This window comes from Pelecanus crispus, chromosome 3 (assembly GCF_030463565.1).
Source record: "Pelecanus crispus isolate bPelCri1 chromosome 3, bPelCri1.pri, whole genome shotgun sequence".
NCBI lineage: Eukaryota > Metazoa > Chordata > Aves > Pelecaniformes > Pelecanidae > Pelecanus > Pelecanus crispus.
This window is the reverse complement of record NC_134645.1, coordinates 67,565,130-67,581,442: the sequence shown is the minus strand read 5'-3', so window position 1 is coordinate 67,581,442 and position 16,313 is coordinate 67,565,130. Positions and strand designations below refer to the sequence as shown.

Below are 16,313 nucleotides of genomic sequence, written 5' to 3'. Positions count from 1 at the left end.
ATAGGAGATCTGGGCCCCTCTGGAGAAGCACGAGACTAGGCAGGATCTCTACCAGATCTTAAATAGAAGCAGAAATCTATGCACAGAAGACTGTATCATGCCATGGCTCCTATCTGGAGCTCAATCCCAGCCTTGGCAAATCTGGCATTTATCAGAACAAGAATGAAATAATATCAGTAGCCAATGGATCCAAGTCAAGCACAGCTCAGAAAGCCTATGCAAATTCATCACATCACTTGAGCTTCACAGAGGACTGTGAAGTAGGGACGGCTGCAAACCAGTGATAGCACCTAAACGTACCACAAGAACACTCAGACCATGCAGCAGACAGGCTCAGAACACTTCCAGAAAGACAAAGCACAGCTGCTCTAGCAAAGCGCACAGAATTCCTAACAATATCAGCAGCCAACTGAGCAAGAGATCTGCAAATGTCATTCCAGTATAGATTAGAAAAATGTCCCCAAAACATATGAACTAATCCCACAGATTAGCTTGGATTTAGACATCTCACCAGGCTTCCACAGATCACCCTTGATTGTATGAACAGTAAGAAAGACATATGACAACTGTAAATATATATGGAAAATTATGTAACAGAACAATATTGTACTCACATTGTAGAACTATAAATGCTGTATTTATCTTGAATGCACATCTCAGTACATACCAATATAATCCTGTCTTTAAAGGAGTTCTCATTTGAGAAAAAAAATATGACTCATTATAGCTTGTGGGTGCAGGGAATCAGAGTTAAGTGAGTTACATCTTCTCTCACTTACAGAATTTACACACCTGCATCAGTCCAGTGACTTAAAATGGCATTTCTCCTAATGAGAAGGAATATCAATCTTCAAGGAAGTACCCTGAAAGTTTTCTGACTGTCAATGGCAAAATATGCAAAGTTGCAGATGGGAAAGCACGCCTATTTTGCAAAGACAGCTATGAAGGGCTGAGTTTGGAATACATCTCTTAAGATGCAAAGTCTTATTATAGCTAGTTATATACTAGCTATTTTATACACTGCATGTTAAGTACAGCTTTTATATACATGTATGCAAACACAAAACACTCACAAGCTCTAGCTAGTTACTAGTTCCTACAGGAAAGTCTGTATACTTGTAAATCATTATATATATATTATATATTTAACGTACATGATCTGGCAGTTTTATGCCTCTTACAGTTACATATAAAGTTGATGGGTAACGCTTTCTAGGACATTTTGCCCACCAGTCATAAACCTCAACAACATTCAAATGTGACTTGGTCCTCGGAGGTGGGCAATATAATTGCAGACGGAGTTTTCCATCAACGTTTCGAACTCCATTTGCACCTACAAGCTGGAAGGATGATTAAAAAGAGGAAAGAATGTGTTACATTAACATAAAGATAATAAAAGTCATTGATTATTTCTAATAACTTAAACAACTACAGGATAAACTCTGAAATCCACTTCCAATTGAGGAAATATACTATCCCTAAAAGTGGTAATGAAGGAAGCATGCATTAAACACCTCCAGGATCAAATCACTAAGATTAAAAATTTAGATGGCAGCCTAGTTTTGAAACATGCTTCATACACACAACACTAATATCCTGTATGTAGGAAGACCTCTGCAGTACCACTTTTTTTTTATTACTACTGGCTGAAATTGCCCAAATCTCAAAGGACTGTCAATCCACAAAGAGCCTCTTCCAAATCTGCCCCCTTTGAACGCTGCAGCAAAGGGCATTGGTAAGGCTTTGACTCAGAGCAGAAGATACAGCAAAGCAATAACCTTTCCAACTTCAGAGGAAATAGAGATCTCTCTACTGAATTAAAGAACAAGTGTACTTACTGCCATTAACACTGACCACTGTTTATCAGGACATTTCTACTTTGACTGATAAGGATAGATGAAAGGATAATGCTGACAGATGCAGTAGAAATGAAGAACAGGCCATAATTTTATTTGTATTTATGAGCTGGAAATTCATCCTTCCCTTTGTTCAGGAGTAGGTTGTACTGAATGCCTGGATGCACAGTTCCCACCAGCTATACACCCAGACATGGGATACCAGACCTCTGATTCCAGTAGATTCATTTTGGGCAGAGCTGAGAAGAGCCTCTGTATGGAATGCTACGGAGGTCCCTCTCCCTTCCCCTAAACTTGCACTCCATTATCTTCTCCTGTATTTCTCATGTTGTGGACTGCTCAATGGCTGTTAAGATCTACCATCTGCACGGGTAGGTGTAAATGAACAATCCTCAGGCAAATTAAAGCTTGTCACCTCTCAAAGGCCAAACTGGCACATTCAAGTCTCTCCCAAAAGGGTAAAAAGGTACACGATGTGCTGGCTAAATCACGTGTCTCATTGCTGTAGCATTTCAAACTCTGCAACTAAAAATGACAGGCATTTTATAATTACACTAGGGAGTCTTTTCAAGGACTGGCCAACTGAAAATGCCACCAGACTACAGAACAGCCGAGGTACAGAAAGTAGTGGATTTGTCATTTCCTCTGCAGAGACAATCTCATGAACACATAGGAAACGCTCAAAGAAAACCTCCTTCTATACTTTAGTTACAAAAAAAAATTCTATACTTTCTTGAAAAATACATATTCTTTACCGTCAAGCTTGTTATGTGAATTTTATGGGGCCAAGGAAAAGGGAAAGGAGAGAACAGCCAAGCAAGCAAGGATTTGTTTTTCCATCTCTGTTGCCTGGAAATACTAAAAATGTTTTCCCACTTAGTACTGTTAGTGTCTTTTAGATAACTGAATAAAAAGATTTATGAATTTTGTTTCTTCATTTAAATATTTACAATACCTTTAGAAATGCCCAACAAATTTTTCGGAAACCACATTCCTGAATTTGTACATCAGAGTTGGCTCTCACTTCATCCATACTTAGAAAATCAAGGATCTGAAAGTATTGGTAGGAATATAAATATATTTCTAATGAATATATACTTCATGGTAATTAAAAAAATACTGCTGAAAATATGCTAGATGTGACTCACTAAATTAAGCAATTTCAATTTTAAGCAATTACAAAACCAGTACTTCCTCCAAACAAGTATGCTATTAGAAAAAACAGATCCTTGTACATTTACCTGATGACTATCTATGACCCGCTTTAAAAAAGAACGTAAGTCTGGTCTTAAAAAAACTATTCTTGCTTCCCTTCTGTCTCAATAAAAGAGGAAAGCGTTCATGTGTAATTTTCATCAATCCTATATAGTTCACAAATCATACATATCACCGATCTGACAGCCAAAATCAGCTGTATGTTAATCTAGCTGGTAAACGGAAGTCAAAAAGTTATTTTTCCTTTCCTAGCTTTATCACTTACATCATAGAATCAATCACAGAATGGTTTGGGTTGGAAGGGACCTTTGAATATCATTTAGTCCAACCCCCCTGCCATGGGCAGGGACATCTTTTACTAGATCAGGTTGCTCAAAGCCCTGTCCAACCTGACTTTGAATATTTCAAATGATGTCCATGAGATTCTTCATTTTTCTGGTCAGTGACCAGAATCTTCTCATGTTTAGCCACTCCTGGAGATTTATCTGGTATACAAAAAGACTTGGAATCATGTTTTCTTCAAATTGATACTTCATAAACCACACTGAAGTCAAACAGCATGTTTTCAGTGTAGTCCCACTTCTGGTCCCAACATTGACGTGATTTCCATGAAGAATCTTTACATACAAGTGTAATTACTTTTATGTTAAGGAACTAAGGATTCTTAATTCTATAAATGTGTTCATTTATGAGTATCACAGAACATAAAGAAACATATGGCAATACTGCATATACAATCTACTTCAAATACAAAAAACAAGGAATGAAAAAACATTTATTGTATTACGTTCCCATTTTCATGTTAATACTACAGAATCTCTCTTTACAATACTACAGAATCTCTCTTTACAAATATTTAAATACTTAAGCTCAAAATCATCTTACAATTTTTCCTTTAAACATAATTGTATTGGAGGACAAATTAATAATTACTTTCTGAAGAATGGGAGAGGGGAAGCAGATGTCTAAAATGTTAATGGAAAACAACGCAATAGCTTGCTCATTGGTACAAGGGAAAAGAGGTGTTGCTACAAGCAGGCAAGCTCCATCTTTGAGTTTCTGGTACTTAAGCTTCTTTACAGATTTCAAGAATGTGAAAAAGGAAAAAGTGGTATCCTTTATACATGGTGCCATCCCTCCTGATCTGGAACGATCTTACCAGCCTTTTCCAGAAGTTTGACAGTTGACTTAGTAAGAAAGCATTGTCCTCCTTACTACTATCAAAACAGGGGTGTTTTTGCTATAAAAAAAAATGTTTATTAGTACTAGCAATCACCAATACCACTTTTTGGTATCTCCACTTAATTCTATATCTTAACAGTATCCTATTAAACCAATATAACTGAAATAAAACACCTGAATCTGTCAAATATATACCGTTCAAGAAACAAACAGAAAATTATAACGTGCATAAATTTCATGTAAAATATTTAACTTTACCTCAAAAAACAGGATTACCGGAGGACTTTCTTCAGTGTTTTGAATAAAATAACTAAAACGCTCATTAAATATAACTTGCTCCTCCCACTCTGGAACTGTTGATTTAGACTGCCTGAAGTCATATGGTTGTGTCATAATAGGAAGAACGTGCTCTATTTGTTCCTGTTCATAATAAGATGAAACTTTCCTCTTGCTGTTTGAAAATTTCCAAACAGTTACAATTGTTATAGCACCTTAAAAAAAAAACCAACTCAAACAAAACAGTATTTTCAATTATTGAAAGCAAAGAAATAGACAAGATACCATTTGTTTGATTTTTAGAAAAAAACTTTCTGAAACCACCCAAAATTTAAGACAATTTGCAATGTATATAGAAATGCTACAGGCTGAAGTTCAAAATCCTATCAATCAAGTTACTGTTACCAAATTTATGCATAATGGTCATGCTAGAGTCTACTGCATAAACACTGTTAAAATTTGGTTTTCAGGAAAATTATGCATAATGACAGTGGAAACAAGTAACTGAAGCAATCAGAAATATGAAGAACTAAACTTAATTTCAGGATTTTAAAAGTTCTTTTATAAAAAAGAAAAGAGACACTATGCTACAAGAGTTTTGCTTCTTTTAATCTTGGTTTCTATGTATTTTTGAGATTTAGGGTATTTTCTCTCTGGAAAGAATATAGAATGAACTGTGCTGTAAATATGGGGACCTCCAGAGCAATACAGCAGTGCAGAGCATTTAAAAGTGCTAAAAAGAAAAACACCACCCTAACTTACTCTATGTGTATATATGCATTATCATAGATGTAGAAACTAATGAATGACCTTGCAAGCTTATAATTCAGCATTAAAATAATGTTCTTATTTAATTTTCTAGGGAATAATCTATGTATTTATAGTAATCATGGATAATAGAAACAGTTTATTAAGTCACCTATGATCCTTCTTGACGTATAAGCCACTTCTCTGATCAACAACATGGATTTTAACCATGGGATGAGATACCAGGAGATCAGTTTTAAGTCGATCAGATCGATGGATATAAACTCCCAACACAAGATCGTCATCAAAACCAAATTTAGACTGACTTGAAATTTCTGAATTCTTCATTTCCTTGTCATTTTCTGTAGCAACTTCTGTGCTTTCTTCTAGAGATAGGAACAAATAGAGGTTACTATGTTCCACTAGTAACAGTTTAAAGGAGTAAAAATGCTCTGTATTGTCAAAGCAATCAATAGTAAAGTAATAATAATTAACATGTTCTTTATGTAATAGGTTAAAATAAAATTATCAAATCTGCAGCATTTTAAACATGTATGAACGTACACATGAATATACATTCATTAATATAATCTATTCCTATTAACAAACATTATTTATTTATTATTTAAAATCAGAGGTCTTCCTCTTGATTGACATAGGTTCTTCTGTGCCACAATGACTTAAAATCCATACAGTTCAACACCCTGCTCTGGACTACAGCCTATAGTAGGGGGTTTTTTTGTTTGTTTGTTAAGGAAAACATAAAAAACAAATAAGCAGAAATTTACGCTTCCTCCATGTGCATTTTCCCTAAATTTACCAAACATTGTTTTCAGAATTTCCTCATTTACAAGTTACAGTGAGACCACCATACTTAATAGATATCAACAGACCTACTCCTCATAAATTTCTGTAATCTCCATTTTTAAACTAATTTCTTATTTTGGCCTCCACAATGTTTGAGGAAATGAATTCTCCAATTTGACTACGCATTGCGTGAAGAAGTATTCCTCATGTTTGAACTAAGCATCAGGTTAAAATAGTGGTGATACACCATTTACAGCATAAAGTAAATAAAAATGATAAAATAATAAAAAGACAATAAGAATATCCATCTAAGTAATACACTGGAAAGGTGATATATATAATATTATTATATTATGCTTAAAACCCCTCACTTTTTAACTATTTATCGATTACAAAATGATTCACAGGAAGTGAATTCTCAAGATTTTAGATTGATACATCAAATTAACTTCCTTACAAATTAGCCCCAGAATCAGAAGAACAAAAATACAATTATGTAGCTAAAGAAACATCAGTAACTTCAACAGCTCAATCACTTCTGTGTTAGTACTATGGACAAATATTTCTGTAGCAGCCCAAAAAAAAAAAGAAAAGAAGAAAGACTTGGACAAAGCAGTAAAGCAGCACACCATTCTAACATTTTGTTTGCAGACCTTTTCTGGTTTTCTTTTTAACCTTCTTTGCTTTAGGTTTCTGTTTTTCCATGCTTTCCTCCAGTTTCTGTCCTTCTGATGTAAACAGTCTCTCCAATGACTGATTTTCATTGCCATCTTCTGCTGGATGATGCTGTAGCTCAGAAAGGGACATTGCACTGCAATGTAATGGATTACTGTCAGCAATTGCATTCTACTGCATATATGGATACAATTGCTCATTACCATTATTAATCCACTTGAAATTCCTTTAGTTCTGCAACTTATCATCTGTTTATCTTGAAAATACAACGCACACCGACAACATTAGTGTCTTGCCTTTTTCATTTCTCTCCCCACTTCATTTCCCCCTAATTTCCAGATAATGGCAGAACCATTCATGTGAACAGAGCTAAGCTAATACTCTTCTGCTGGATCAGGGCCATCACTCATCACTAAAAAAACATGCACAAAATTATCTTAAGTTAGTTAAGAGTGAGTTCTACAGACAATAAACATCAGGTAGTAATGGAGGATATTTTTTCAAAAAGTTAAACAGAATCTGTGAGTTTAATATTAATCTTGACAGCATTTTGAAAAAATATTTGGTAGTATTTTTCCATAACAGAATCATCCAGTTCATCACTTAGAAAACATGTACAGTTTATCAGAAAGCTTCTGCCTATCTTAAAACAAAATGAAACATTTCACTTAAGATTCACAGACACGGGAGTATACAGTTTATCATGGTACCTTGTTTCAGCTTCACTTAAAACTGCTATTTCTTTCTTCTTTTTCTTCTTTTTGCCCACTTCATTGTTCAATACAACTTCATGGCTTTGAACACTGGAGGTAAATTCAGACATCTGTTCTTGAAGTTTCATTCTTATTTTCTTTTTAATTGCATTTGCCTCATCCTCAGCCACATGCAGCTGATAGGCTCGAATTAGCTCTTCTTCCTCTTCTAATTCAGTTACATTTCTCACTTCAGTCAAGGAATTTTGAATCTTTCTATCACCTTCTTGATGAGGTACATCTGTTTGTGATTTACTTTTTGTTTTCTTCTTTGGAAAATCATTAATCTTTTTCTCAAAACTCTCCAATTTAGCTTCATATAAATTTTCCTCCTCATTAAATTGTTCTTGTATCAGTGATTTCTTTTTCTTCTTGTTAGACTTTGGTTGCTTGTTCTCCTCTCCACTAACAATATCATTATTTATTTTCTCTGCAATTGAGGCTTTCTCTCTCAGTTTATTTTTTGTAAATCGGGGACTCTCTTCTTCAGGATTATACGTGTTGTTTATAATTGCTTCATCATTCACACTTTCCTTAGCTAGATCAATATTACTTCTAAAGGTGTCAAGCTATAAATGAAAAGAACATAAAACATATTTGTACTAAGAATTATGTTCTAGGGATAAACATAGTACTTTATGTCATTTCTTTAGCAACATTACACATAGTAAAATAAAATCAAAGATCTATTTATTTTCTTGTTCAAAATTAACAAGTGACAGATTGAAAGGCAACAGAAAATTCACACTAAAAAAAGAAGCATTTTGTGTTTGGGCACTTCATCTTCAATTTTGTTTCACACTGTTTTTAAATGACTTTTATGTATATCCAGTAAAAAATGAAATCAACAAGTCTACCCCGTAAACAGATGCCAATGCTTTAGACTATGGAACACTTGAAGATTACTTGGAGCACGAAATCAAGTATTTTCATCCACTTAAAATGCAAGTTAGAGACAGGCTGCAGGCTCAGTTGTTTGTAGTCTCTTTTACTGCAAGTTGCTTGCCAAAGCTTGACAATGAAATTATATTAAAAAGTGCTAAAACTGAAAAACAGATTTCCATTTAAAAAAAAAAAAGTCTTAAGAAAAAGTATAAAGAAAAAAAACCCCCACATTATTCTTAGTAGAATGACAAAGAGTTGATCTAAAGACCAGTCTAGTAAAAACAGCTAAGATAAATTTCAGGTAATGCATTTGTCTATGCACTCCTTCTGCCTATTTTTGCTGTTTTTTAAAAAATATATTGTGAACATTCCTCCCTCCTTCAGATTTCTATTCCTGGTTACTAAAAGTTACAATGCTCCATCCCTGGAAACATTCAAGGTCAGGGTGGACCAGGCTCTAAGCAACCTGATCTAGTCGAAGATGTCCCTGCCCACAGCAGGGAGGTTGGACTAGATGACCTTTAAAGGTCCCTTCCAACTCAAACTATTCTACGATTCTACAATGACTCCCAACAACACAGCAAGTAACTAAGACCTAATTCTGTAGGGAGCTTGACACACAGATCTTTGTTCCTTGATGGAACTTCTATAAATTTGCTGAGGTTCATTTAGTCTGTTGTCTTACACAAAACTCTCTGGAGTCTCCACATGAAACATTAGAAAGGACTTTAAAACACAATGGTAGCAAATAAAAAAAAAGTTGGAGAAAATGTAAGTATCTGCATACAATCTTTTCTTTGTCAAGAACATCTTCCTCCCTCAATGAACACAGACATCTTCCCCTTCTAGCTGGGATACTTCTCCCAGTAACAGAATCATGTCTGCCTCAAACACTTTTAAAAAGGGACAATATGTGTAATAAGTGATCACCAAAATGTACATGCTTATAAGAAGAAAAAACAGAGAATGAACTTGCAGCAGCAATCATGCTTTGGAGGATGGATCCTGACTTAAAAATGCCCACTTGTGAGAATAATATTCCATGACTAAAAGAACACTCAATGTGCAAGTCATCTGCCTCCATATTGTATGCCCTCAATTACATGAGTCTGCCAACCTTCATCACTATCTTATTTTATTAATATCTGACATTTGAAGAGAGAACATGGAGAGCAAGGAAAGGATTATACGTATGAAGAAGGAGAAGGGAGGAAAAAGAAAGGGAAGTTTGAAGTACATGTGTAAAAACACAGAAGAGTATAAAATCAAGAAAGTTATTTCTTGTACAGGAATATTGCCATATAAAAGCCGTGTGACAAGAAAAAATACACCACGACAAAGTTTAACACAGAAATAAAAGTTGATGTCTGAAACTAGAGATGAAGCTTAAAAATGCACTAACTAGACTTACTAATGCTACATATTAAACAACACTGTACTAATAAAGTATGAGTTAAAAAAGAAAGCATCTAGAATTTTATGCAAGTGTGTTTATCTAATACATCAGAAAAATCTAAAGCCATTCATATATCTTTTCAGTAGGTATCTTTATTTTTAGCATCCCATGTCTAAAAATAGTTTAAATTATCTCAATATCAAATCATGATAAAACCTGTCTTTGTACCTTCATCTTTTACTTGCTCAAGTAGACCAGTAACATCCTCTTTATTCGTAAGTCAATGATTTAAGAGGATGTGGAAGATTTCATATAAATAACTTGAAATACGGAATAGAGTAGGGGAAATAAAAAAAAATTAAAGCAACAAGCTTTGTGTACACTGAAAAAGCAAAATAACGCTTTCTAATATATTGTCCACTTCCTTATCTGCATTTCTACAAATAGGTTTAACTGCAGAGTATAAGGACTGAAAGTTAGAACACACTGGGCAATTAAGACCCAACTGTGACCAATAGCTAAGGTCATGCTGATTTTTATCTTTGATAGATTATTAATCCATTAAGCCCAAGAGTAGAATTTTTTGAGAAATCCTAAAGAAAAAGCCCTCATCTCTGATCAGTTCAAGAGTTTCTAAAACAACTCTTGATATTCAAGAATCATTTCCTCAAAGAAACCTAGCTGTTGCAAAAACTTGCTTGAAATATTTACTAGAACTTGTTATTTGTTATGCCTACAAACAAAAACATACATCCATAAATGTCATGAATATTAGCAGCACACAATCAGTTAATTGTAGCAAATTTACTCATAGGAAAAAAAAAAACCACCAGAATACCCTCATAATGAAATAAAACACAACCTCAAACTACAGCAAACTCCAGGAACATTAATAGGTACTGCAGGCAGCACAAAGCTACTTCAGCAGTTCAAACACAAATTCCTCAGATACGTAGCCTATATGATCTTAACTCCGGCCACTTTTTCCACATGTTGTAATTACATGATGCAATTAAACAGAGAGGAAAGATGGGAAGGAATCACAAAATGATAAAGTAAAAGCCAAAAGGTTCATAAAAACCATGAGACTAGGTCTTAGGCAGACACAGGGATACTGGTACAGATTCTCTGCCTGAAATGCAGGACTGAGAGAGATCAACTAAGACCAATTGGTTATATATAAACACACTTGAACTGAGTTAGAAAAAGCAGTTAGGCTGGAAAAGCAGCTCAGAGAATGGGCCTGTCTCTGGAGTGACTCCGGAGGGTTGATGACCTGAACCTGACCTGCTCAGCTTAAAGCATGGAACAAACAAGTCAGCTTTTTTTTCAAAACAGCTCCATGGCCACATTACAATACCAGGGCAGAGGAAGCGCTCTTCCCTGAGAACAGACCTACTTGCTCTACAGGCTTGATAGGCACGAGAGATGGGTGCCAGCCAAGACGCACGCAGGTGGGCTAACACACAAGGCTTGTACCACAATGAGCCAACCCCAGGTCACGCCATTTGCCGATCGTGTCCCAGAGCTGACAGCAGGGACAACGCCTAATAATCTTACTGCTTTTTAAAAAGGCTTCTCAAATATGTGTGAGTGGAACCTGGAAACACATCAAGTGATTCTGTCCAGGGTATCTGGAAACTCAGATAACCAGATTTACAGAGGTACCTGAATTTCTTCCCATGATACAGGCACACCTCGAAAAATTAGTAATGGACATTGCCAGCCCACTGAGGGGCTGATATGTACTGGCTGTAAAAGATGATTTACTTAGAAGTGAATTGGTAATGAATGTACTTGTGATGCTGGCTAGTTGGGTGGGATGTTTAAGAAAATTTGAATGCACTAGGGAACCAATTTTACTGCCATTGCTCATATAAGACTACAAAATGTAGGTGCTCAAAACTAGAAGAACTTTAATTTACAGCGAGGATAGACTTGGAGAAGTTTCAGCAAATTTTAACAGAAAATGTTGAGAAAATGTGTAGGTCAAGTATATAGTCAACTATTAGCAGTTCTCCTATTTTAAATAAAAGAAACAAAGGGCTAAAACCCAGTGGAAATCTCAACAATTATTCAGTGCCTGTCAGCTTATGGAAAAAAAATGGGCTATGAAACAGACCCTGGGAAAATTCTACAACCTCAAAGCTCCGCAGGTTGTGTTTTGCATCTAAGACAGAAGCTAAAGTACTGAATTAGTCAGAAGAAAACTGTAAAACACCCATCTTACCCGAAAGAATACAAGAATTTTCAAGCCTGGAGATAGACTTCTATTACCTGTACCCTCATGAAACTCCAGACTCCAACCTGTCATCCAGGGTCTTGTGAAGAAAGGGAAGGAGCAGACTCAGTGAGGTGGGAAGTAAAAAGTTGCAAATGGATAAATCTGTTGCAGTCCTGCCTTGAATACAAAACCTTAGTTATCAATGCATGCCCATCCCAATATTGTAAGCTGGTCAGACTACAGTCTAGGGAAGAAATTCTTGCCTCTATAAAGGGATCTTGCTTTTCATCTGGCAGAAAACTTCACTAACATTTTCCGAGTTAAACATCCGCTTTTCTACCATGAAATTTAGATTGAACCAAATAAACTCCATGATTTTCACACTGACTTTAGACAGATTAATCTATCTGGGCAAAATAGTCTGGACATTGCCTGGTCTGAGGCTTGTCTCATTCTAACAACTTGTAATAGAAGACACAACTGATAAAAAATATAAATATGGTGACTGTTAGCCCCGGAATGGATACTAGCAAATTCACTTTCTAACTGTGTCCCAATTGCTTGTTTTTTCAGCCATGCCTGCAGGCCTCATACCCACTGCACCTGTGGCTACTGAACAAAAAAGCAGACCCTTCACTGGCCACAGCTGATGTCTATCTCCATTACAAGCCCCTCATTCCTATCAGTTGTGACTTCAAACTCATCCTGCCCTACCGACATCAGCCCTTCCTCTTCCAGTCAGGCTGCTTCCCTGGTCTCCAGGCAACAGGCACAGAGTGGAGCATGCAAGCAGGCAGGCAATCGCCTTATCCTCACTTCTATCATTCAAAGTCACAGCAACCTCCTGCAGCTCCAGCACTCAGGTTTCAAGGAAACTGTAGGCTATGATGGAAAAGGTTTTATTAATCTAAGAAAGGCTAGGTTCAGTAAAGACAAAAGAAAGAAGCAGACTGGAACATTTCTAGTGGAAATATGCTCTCAACCATGACCTGTTTCTGATCAAACCTGGGAGACCATTTATGGCAACTGAGTGACACAAAGACAACCATCACTGATAAATCTCACATTATTTCAAGACATGTGAAACCCTATACAGCTAAATTATATAAAGTGAAGAAAACTAGAACAAAACCAGCCAACCTCCTCTTCCCCTCCCACACACATAGATCAACCTGATCTAGTTAAAAGATGTCCCTGCTCACTGCAGGGGCGGGTGAGCTAGATGATCTCTAGAGGTCCCTTCCAACCCAAAGCATTCTATGATTCTATGATTTCTTACAGAGAAATGACTGGTTATTTGCTGAAGCTTTACAGAAATTTCTACTTGAATGCAACCAGCATGGAAAATACCAACCTGAGCTCTTGCAATTTTGCCGCATTTTAAGGAAATGTTCAAAATGGTTAGTATTAGGTTTCAACACGTTCTCCTCAAGTTCTTAGTTTTTTAGTGCTTTGATCAGTAAAAACCTATGGCTTCAACAAAACCATAAAGTTAGGCTTCCACATTGATCCTAAAAACACTTCTTAATTTGTGCATATACCATTAACTTTTGATTCAGTTCACTGTGATTTTAAGTGTTTCTAGGTAACTCCAAAACACTAGTGTTTTACATCAGAGACTTCCGGAATGGAAATCAATTTTACAGCCAAAGTAAGCTTAAAATATTTATGATATGTAGTTGCATATGAACATACAATTATGTGCTCAAAAATACTTACATCCTACTTAGAAAGTACAAATTTAAAAACTCACGTTTCATCAAAAAAGTAAATGTAACCAAGGAAGAATTTAGTCTTGTATTCACACATATGCCAGCAAAAAAATTAGGCGGCGGGAGGGGGGGGCACCAAACCAAAAACAACCTCTAACTCTTCTACGCTATATTTAGACATCACGCTGATTCTTTGTGCAGACTATTGACTAAGTACCATATACTTCAAGGAATGCAATATCCGTGAACAGAAATATCAAGTTCAAATTGTCAGTCTAAAGACAAAATTATGTTTCAGCATAACAACACGAAGATTAACATAACAATTCCAAAGATATATATTAAATACAAGTAATGTTCTGATATTATATAAAACACCACTCCTTTGTCTTAAAGGAGTGTTAAAGAATGAACACTCACTTCCAGCATCTGGTATGGATGCAACTGCAAGAAAAAAAGACTGAAAATATAAAACCTAACAGGAGGAAAATAAAAAAAAAACCCACAGAACATTTGTCTTTTAAGCAAATTGCTTTTTTTTGAAATTCTAAACATTGTAAGTCAAAAATCAGTATATATAGGACCTATATTAAACATTTATTCTTCTGTTCAGAAAAAAGCTACAATATGAACCATAACTTAGAGGAGTCTCTGAAGCTCTTGTAATGAGACACATGCCAAAATAAAAATGTTATCTAACCATAAGGTCAGGGCGATAGAATCATTCCTAATCTGCAAGTCACAAGCTAAGGCCAAAATCTTTAAAACAATCGTTATACGTGTTTACTGCCTAAGTAGACATGTAAACACAGGACCACTCAAGACACAAAGCTCAGCACATGCAGAAATATGCCGATTACTGACATAAAATTGATAAAAAGTTTCAAATGTTGTTTAATATTGTTTGTAAATTCTTATACCAGTAATTTTTAGGAAATGGAATAAAGTTAATGATTATCTCTAATATTATTATAAATTCTCATCAGTTCTCAATTGACAGATGTATGACACAGATGTAGTACTCTAAAAATTAAACACTTTTACAGCCATAATTCTACTAGCCCATCACTCAAACTCCCACTAAAGTCAATACTGAATTTGAAAATCTTAAAACTTTTCCGAAAAATGTGAATGGAAAAAAGTACTGGCAGACTTTAAATAAGTGCATGCCTGCATGTGCCACTTTCTTTTTATCAGCATTATATTCTATATAATTTTGGCATACCTCCAAATTACAAGGATGCATTGCTGGTACACAAACAACAAATAAAGCCACATCAAGAACAAAGGGTATGTGCAGAAATATACTTTATACTTTATTTTTTTAAAATCCTTGCATCTCCTTTCTACAATACATTTTCCCGATCTTTTTTCTATTAAGGAAGGCAACCAAACAAAGCCTGCATGTGTTCAAACTCACCACAATATTCTCTTGAGAGGGAAACTTCTTTTTCTTTGATTTCTTTGTGTCTGTTAGGCCAGCATGACGTCTGAAGATTTCCTCAAAGCGGACTTTGGTTTTTGCCTTTGCCTCACTTTCAACTGCAAAAAGAAATCTAGAGTATGATTCACTAGCTGAATAATCACCATTGCTAAAAATGTGCGTAATCACGCTTTAAAATTACAAAGAACAAGAATTATTTTATCAGGGAAAGTTTACCAAGAAATTCACTTAGTAATCAGTTAAGAATTCCCACTGACAATGTAAACCACACTGTCATGGTTTAGCCCCAGCCAGCAACTAAGCACCACGCAGCCGCTTGCTCACTCCCCCTGCCCCGATGGGATGGGGGAGAGAATCGGAGCAGTAAGAGTGACAAACACTCCTGGGTTGAGAGAAGAACAGTTTAATAATTGAAATAAAGTAAAATAGTAATGATAATAATAACAATATGATAATAATAGTAATTATAATAATATACAAAGCAAGTGATGCACAATGCAATTGCTCACCACCCGCCGACTGATACCCAGACAGTTCCCGAGCAGCAACCGCTGCTCCCCGGCCAACCCCCCCCCACTTTACATACTGAGCATGACGTCATATGGTATGGAATAGCCCTTTGGCCAGTTTGGATCAACTGTCCTGGCTGTGCCCCCTCCCAGTTTCTTGTGTACCTGGCAGAGCATGGGAAGCTGAAAAGTCCTTGACTAGCATAAGCAGTACTCAGCAACAACTAGAACATCAGTGTGTTATCAACATTCTTCTCCTACTAAATCCAAACCACAGCACTATGCCTGCTACTAGGAAGAAAATTAACTCTATCCCAGCCGAAACCAGGACACACACAAGGATAACTGAGCAACATTGCACAAACACACCAGGCTATTACTTGTTGCTGAAGTCAGCACCCTCTATTCTGTTTCCTGAAGAAAGCACATTTTGAAGAGCACACACATCCGTATCGGCACAAAACTCGGGCTAGCCAAAGTTAAGGCCAAAGGACAGATTATTGCCCTTGCTGTTTATGAACAGTAGCACACTGACAACAGAGGTGACACACTGTCTCCAAGAGAAGCAGCAACTCTGGGTTCTTAATGTGTCTGGAACCCAGAGGAGCACCACCCTGAGACCGACCTGTAAGA

At 36.1% G+C, this 16,313-nt stretch overlaps 2 protein-coding genes across 2 annotated transcripts in view; both read right to left on the bottom strand.

Annotated features, from left to right (window-relative positions):
- The window catches only part of MTFR2 (mitochondrial fission regulator 2), a 486,796-nt gene that overhangs the window by 83,822 nt on the left and 386,661 nt on the right, over nt 1-16,313 (bottom strand). The gene's annotated exons all lie outside the window — the stretch shown is intronic.
- Nucleotides 1-16,313, bottom strand: part of AHI1 (Abelson helper integration site 1) — a 128,723-nt gene that overhangs the window by 81,491 nt on the left and 30,919 nt on the right. Inside the window, exons 4-10 of the mRNA XM_075707708.1 lie at nt 15,148-15,340; nt 7,469-8,079; nt 6,737-6,894; nt 5,449-5,662; nt 4,512-4,704; nt 2,812-2,907; nt 1,155-1,340 (exon numbers count right to left, since the gene is read on the bottom strand). Coding sequence (XP_075563823.1) covers nt 1,155-1,340; nt 2,812-2,907; nt 4,512-4,704; nt 5,449-5,662; nt 6,737-6,894; nt 7,469-8,079; nt 15,148-15,340 — 1,651 coding nt within the window. The remainder of the gene's footprint in view (nt 1-1,154; nt 1,341-2,811; nt 2,908-4,511; nt 4,705-5,448; nt 5,663-6,736; nt 6,895-7,468; nt 8,080-15,147; nt 15,341-16,313) is intronic.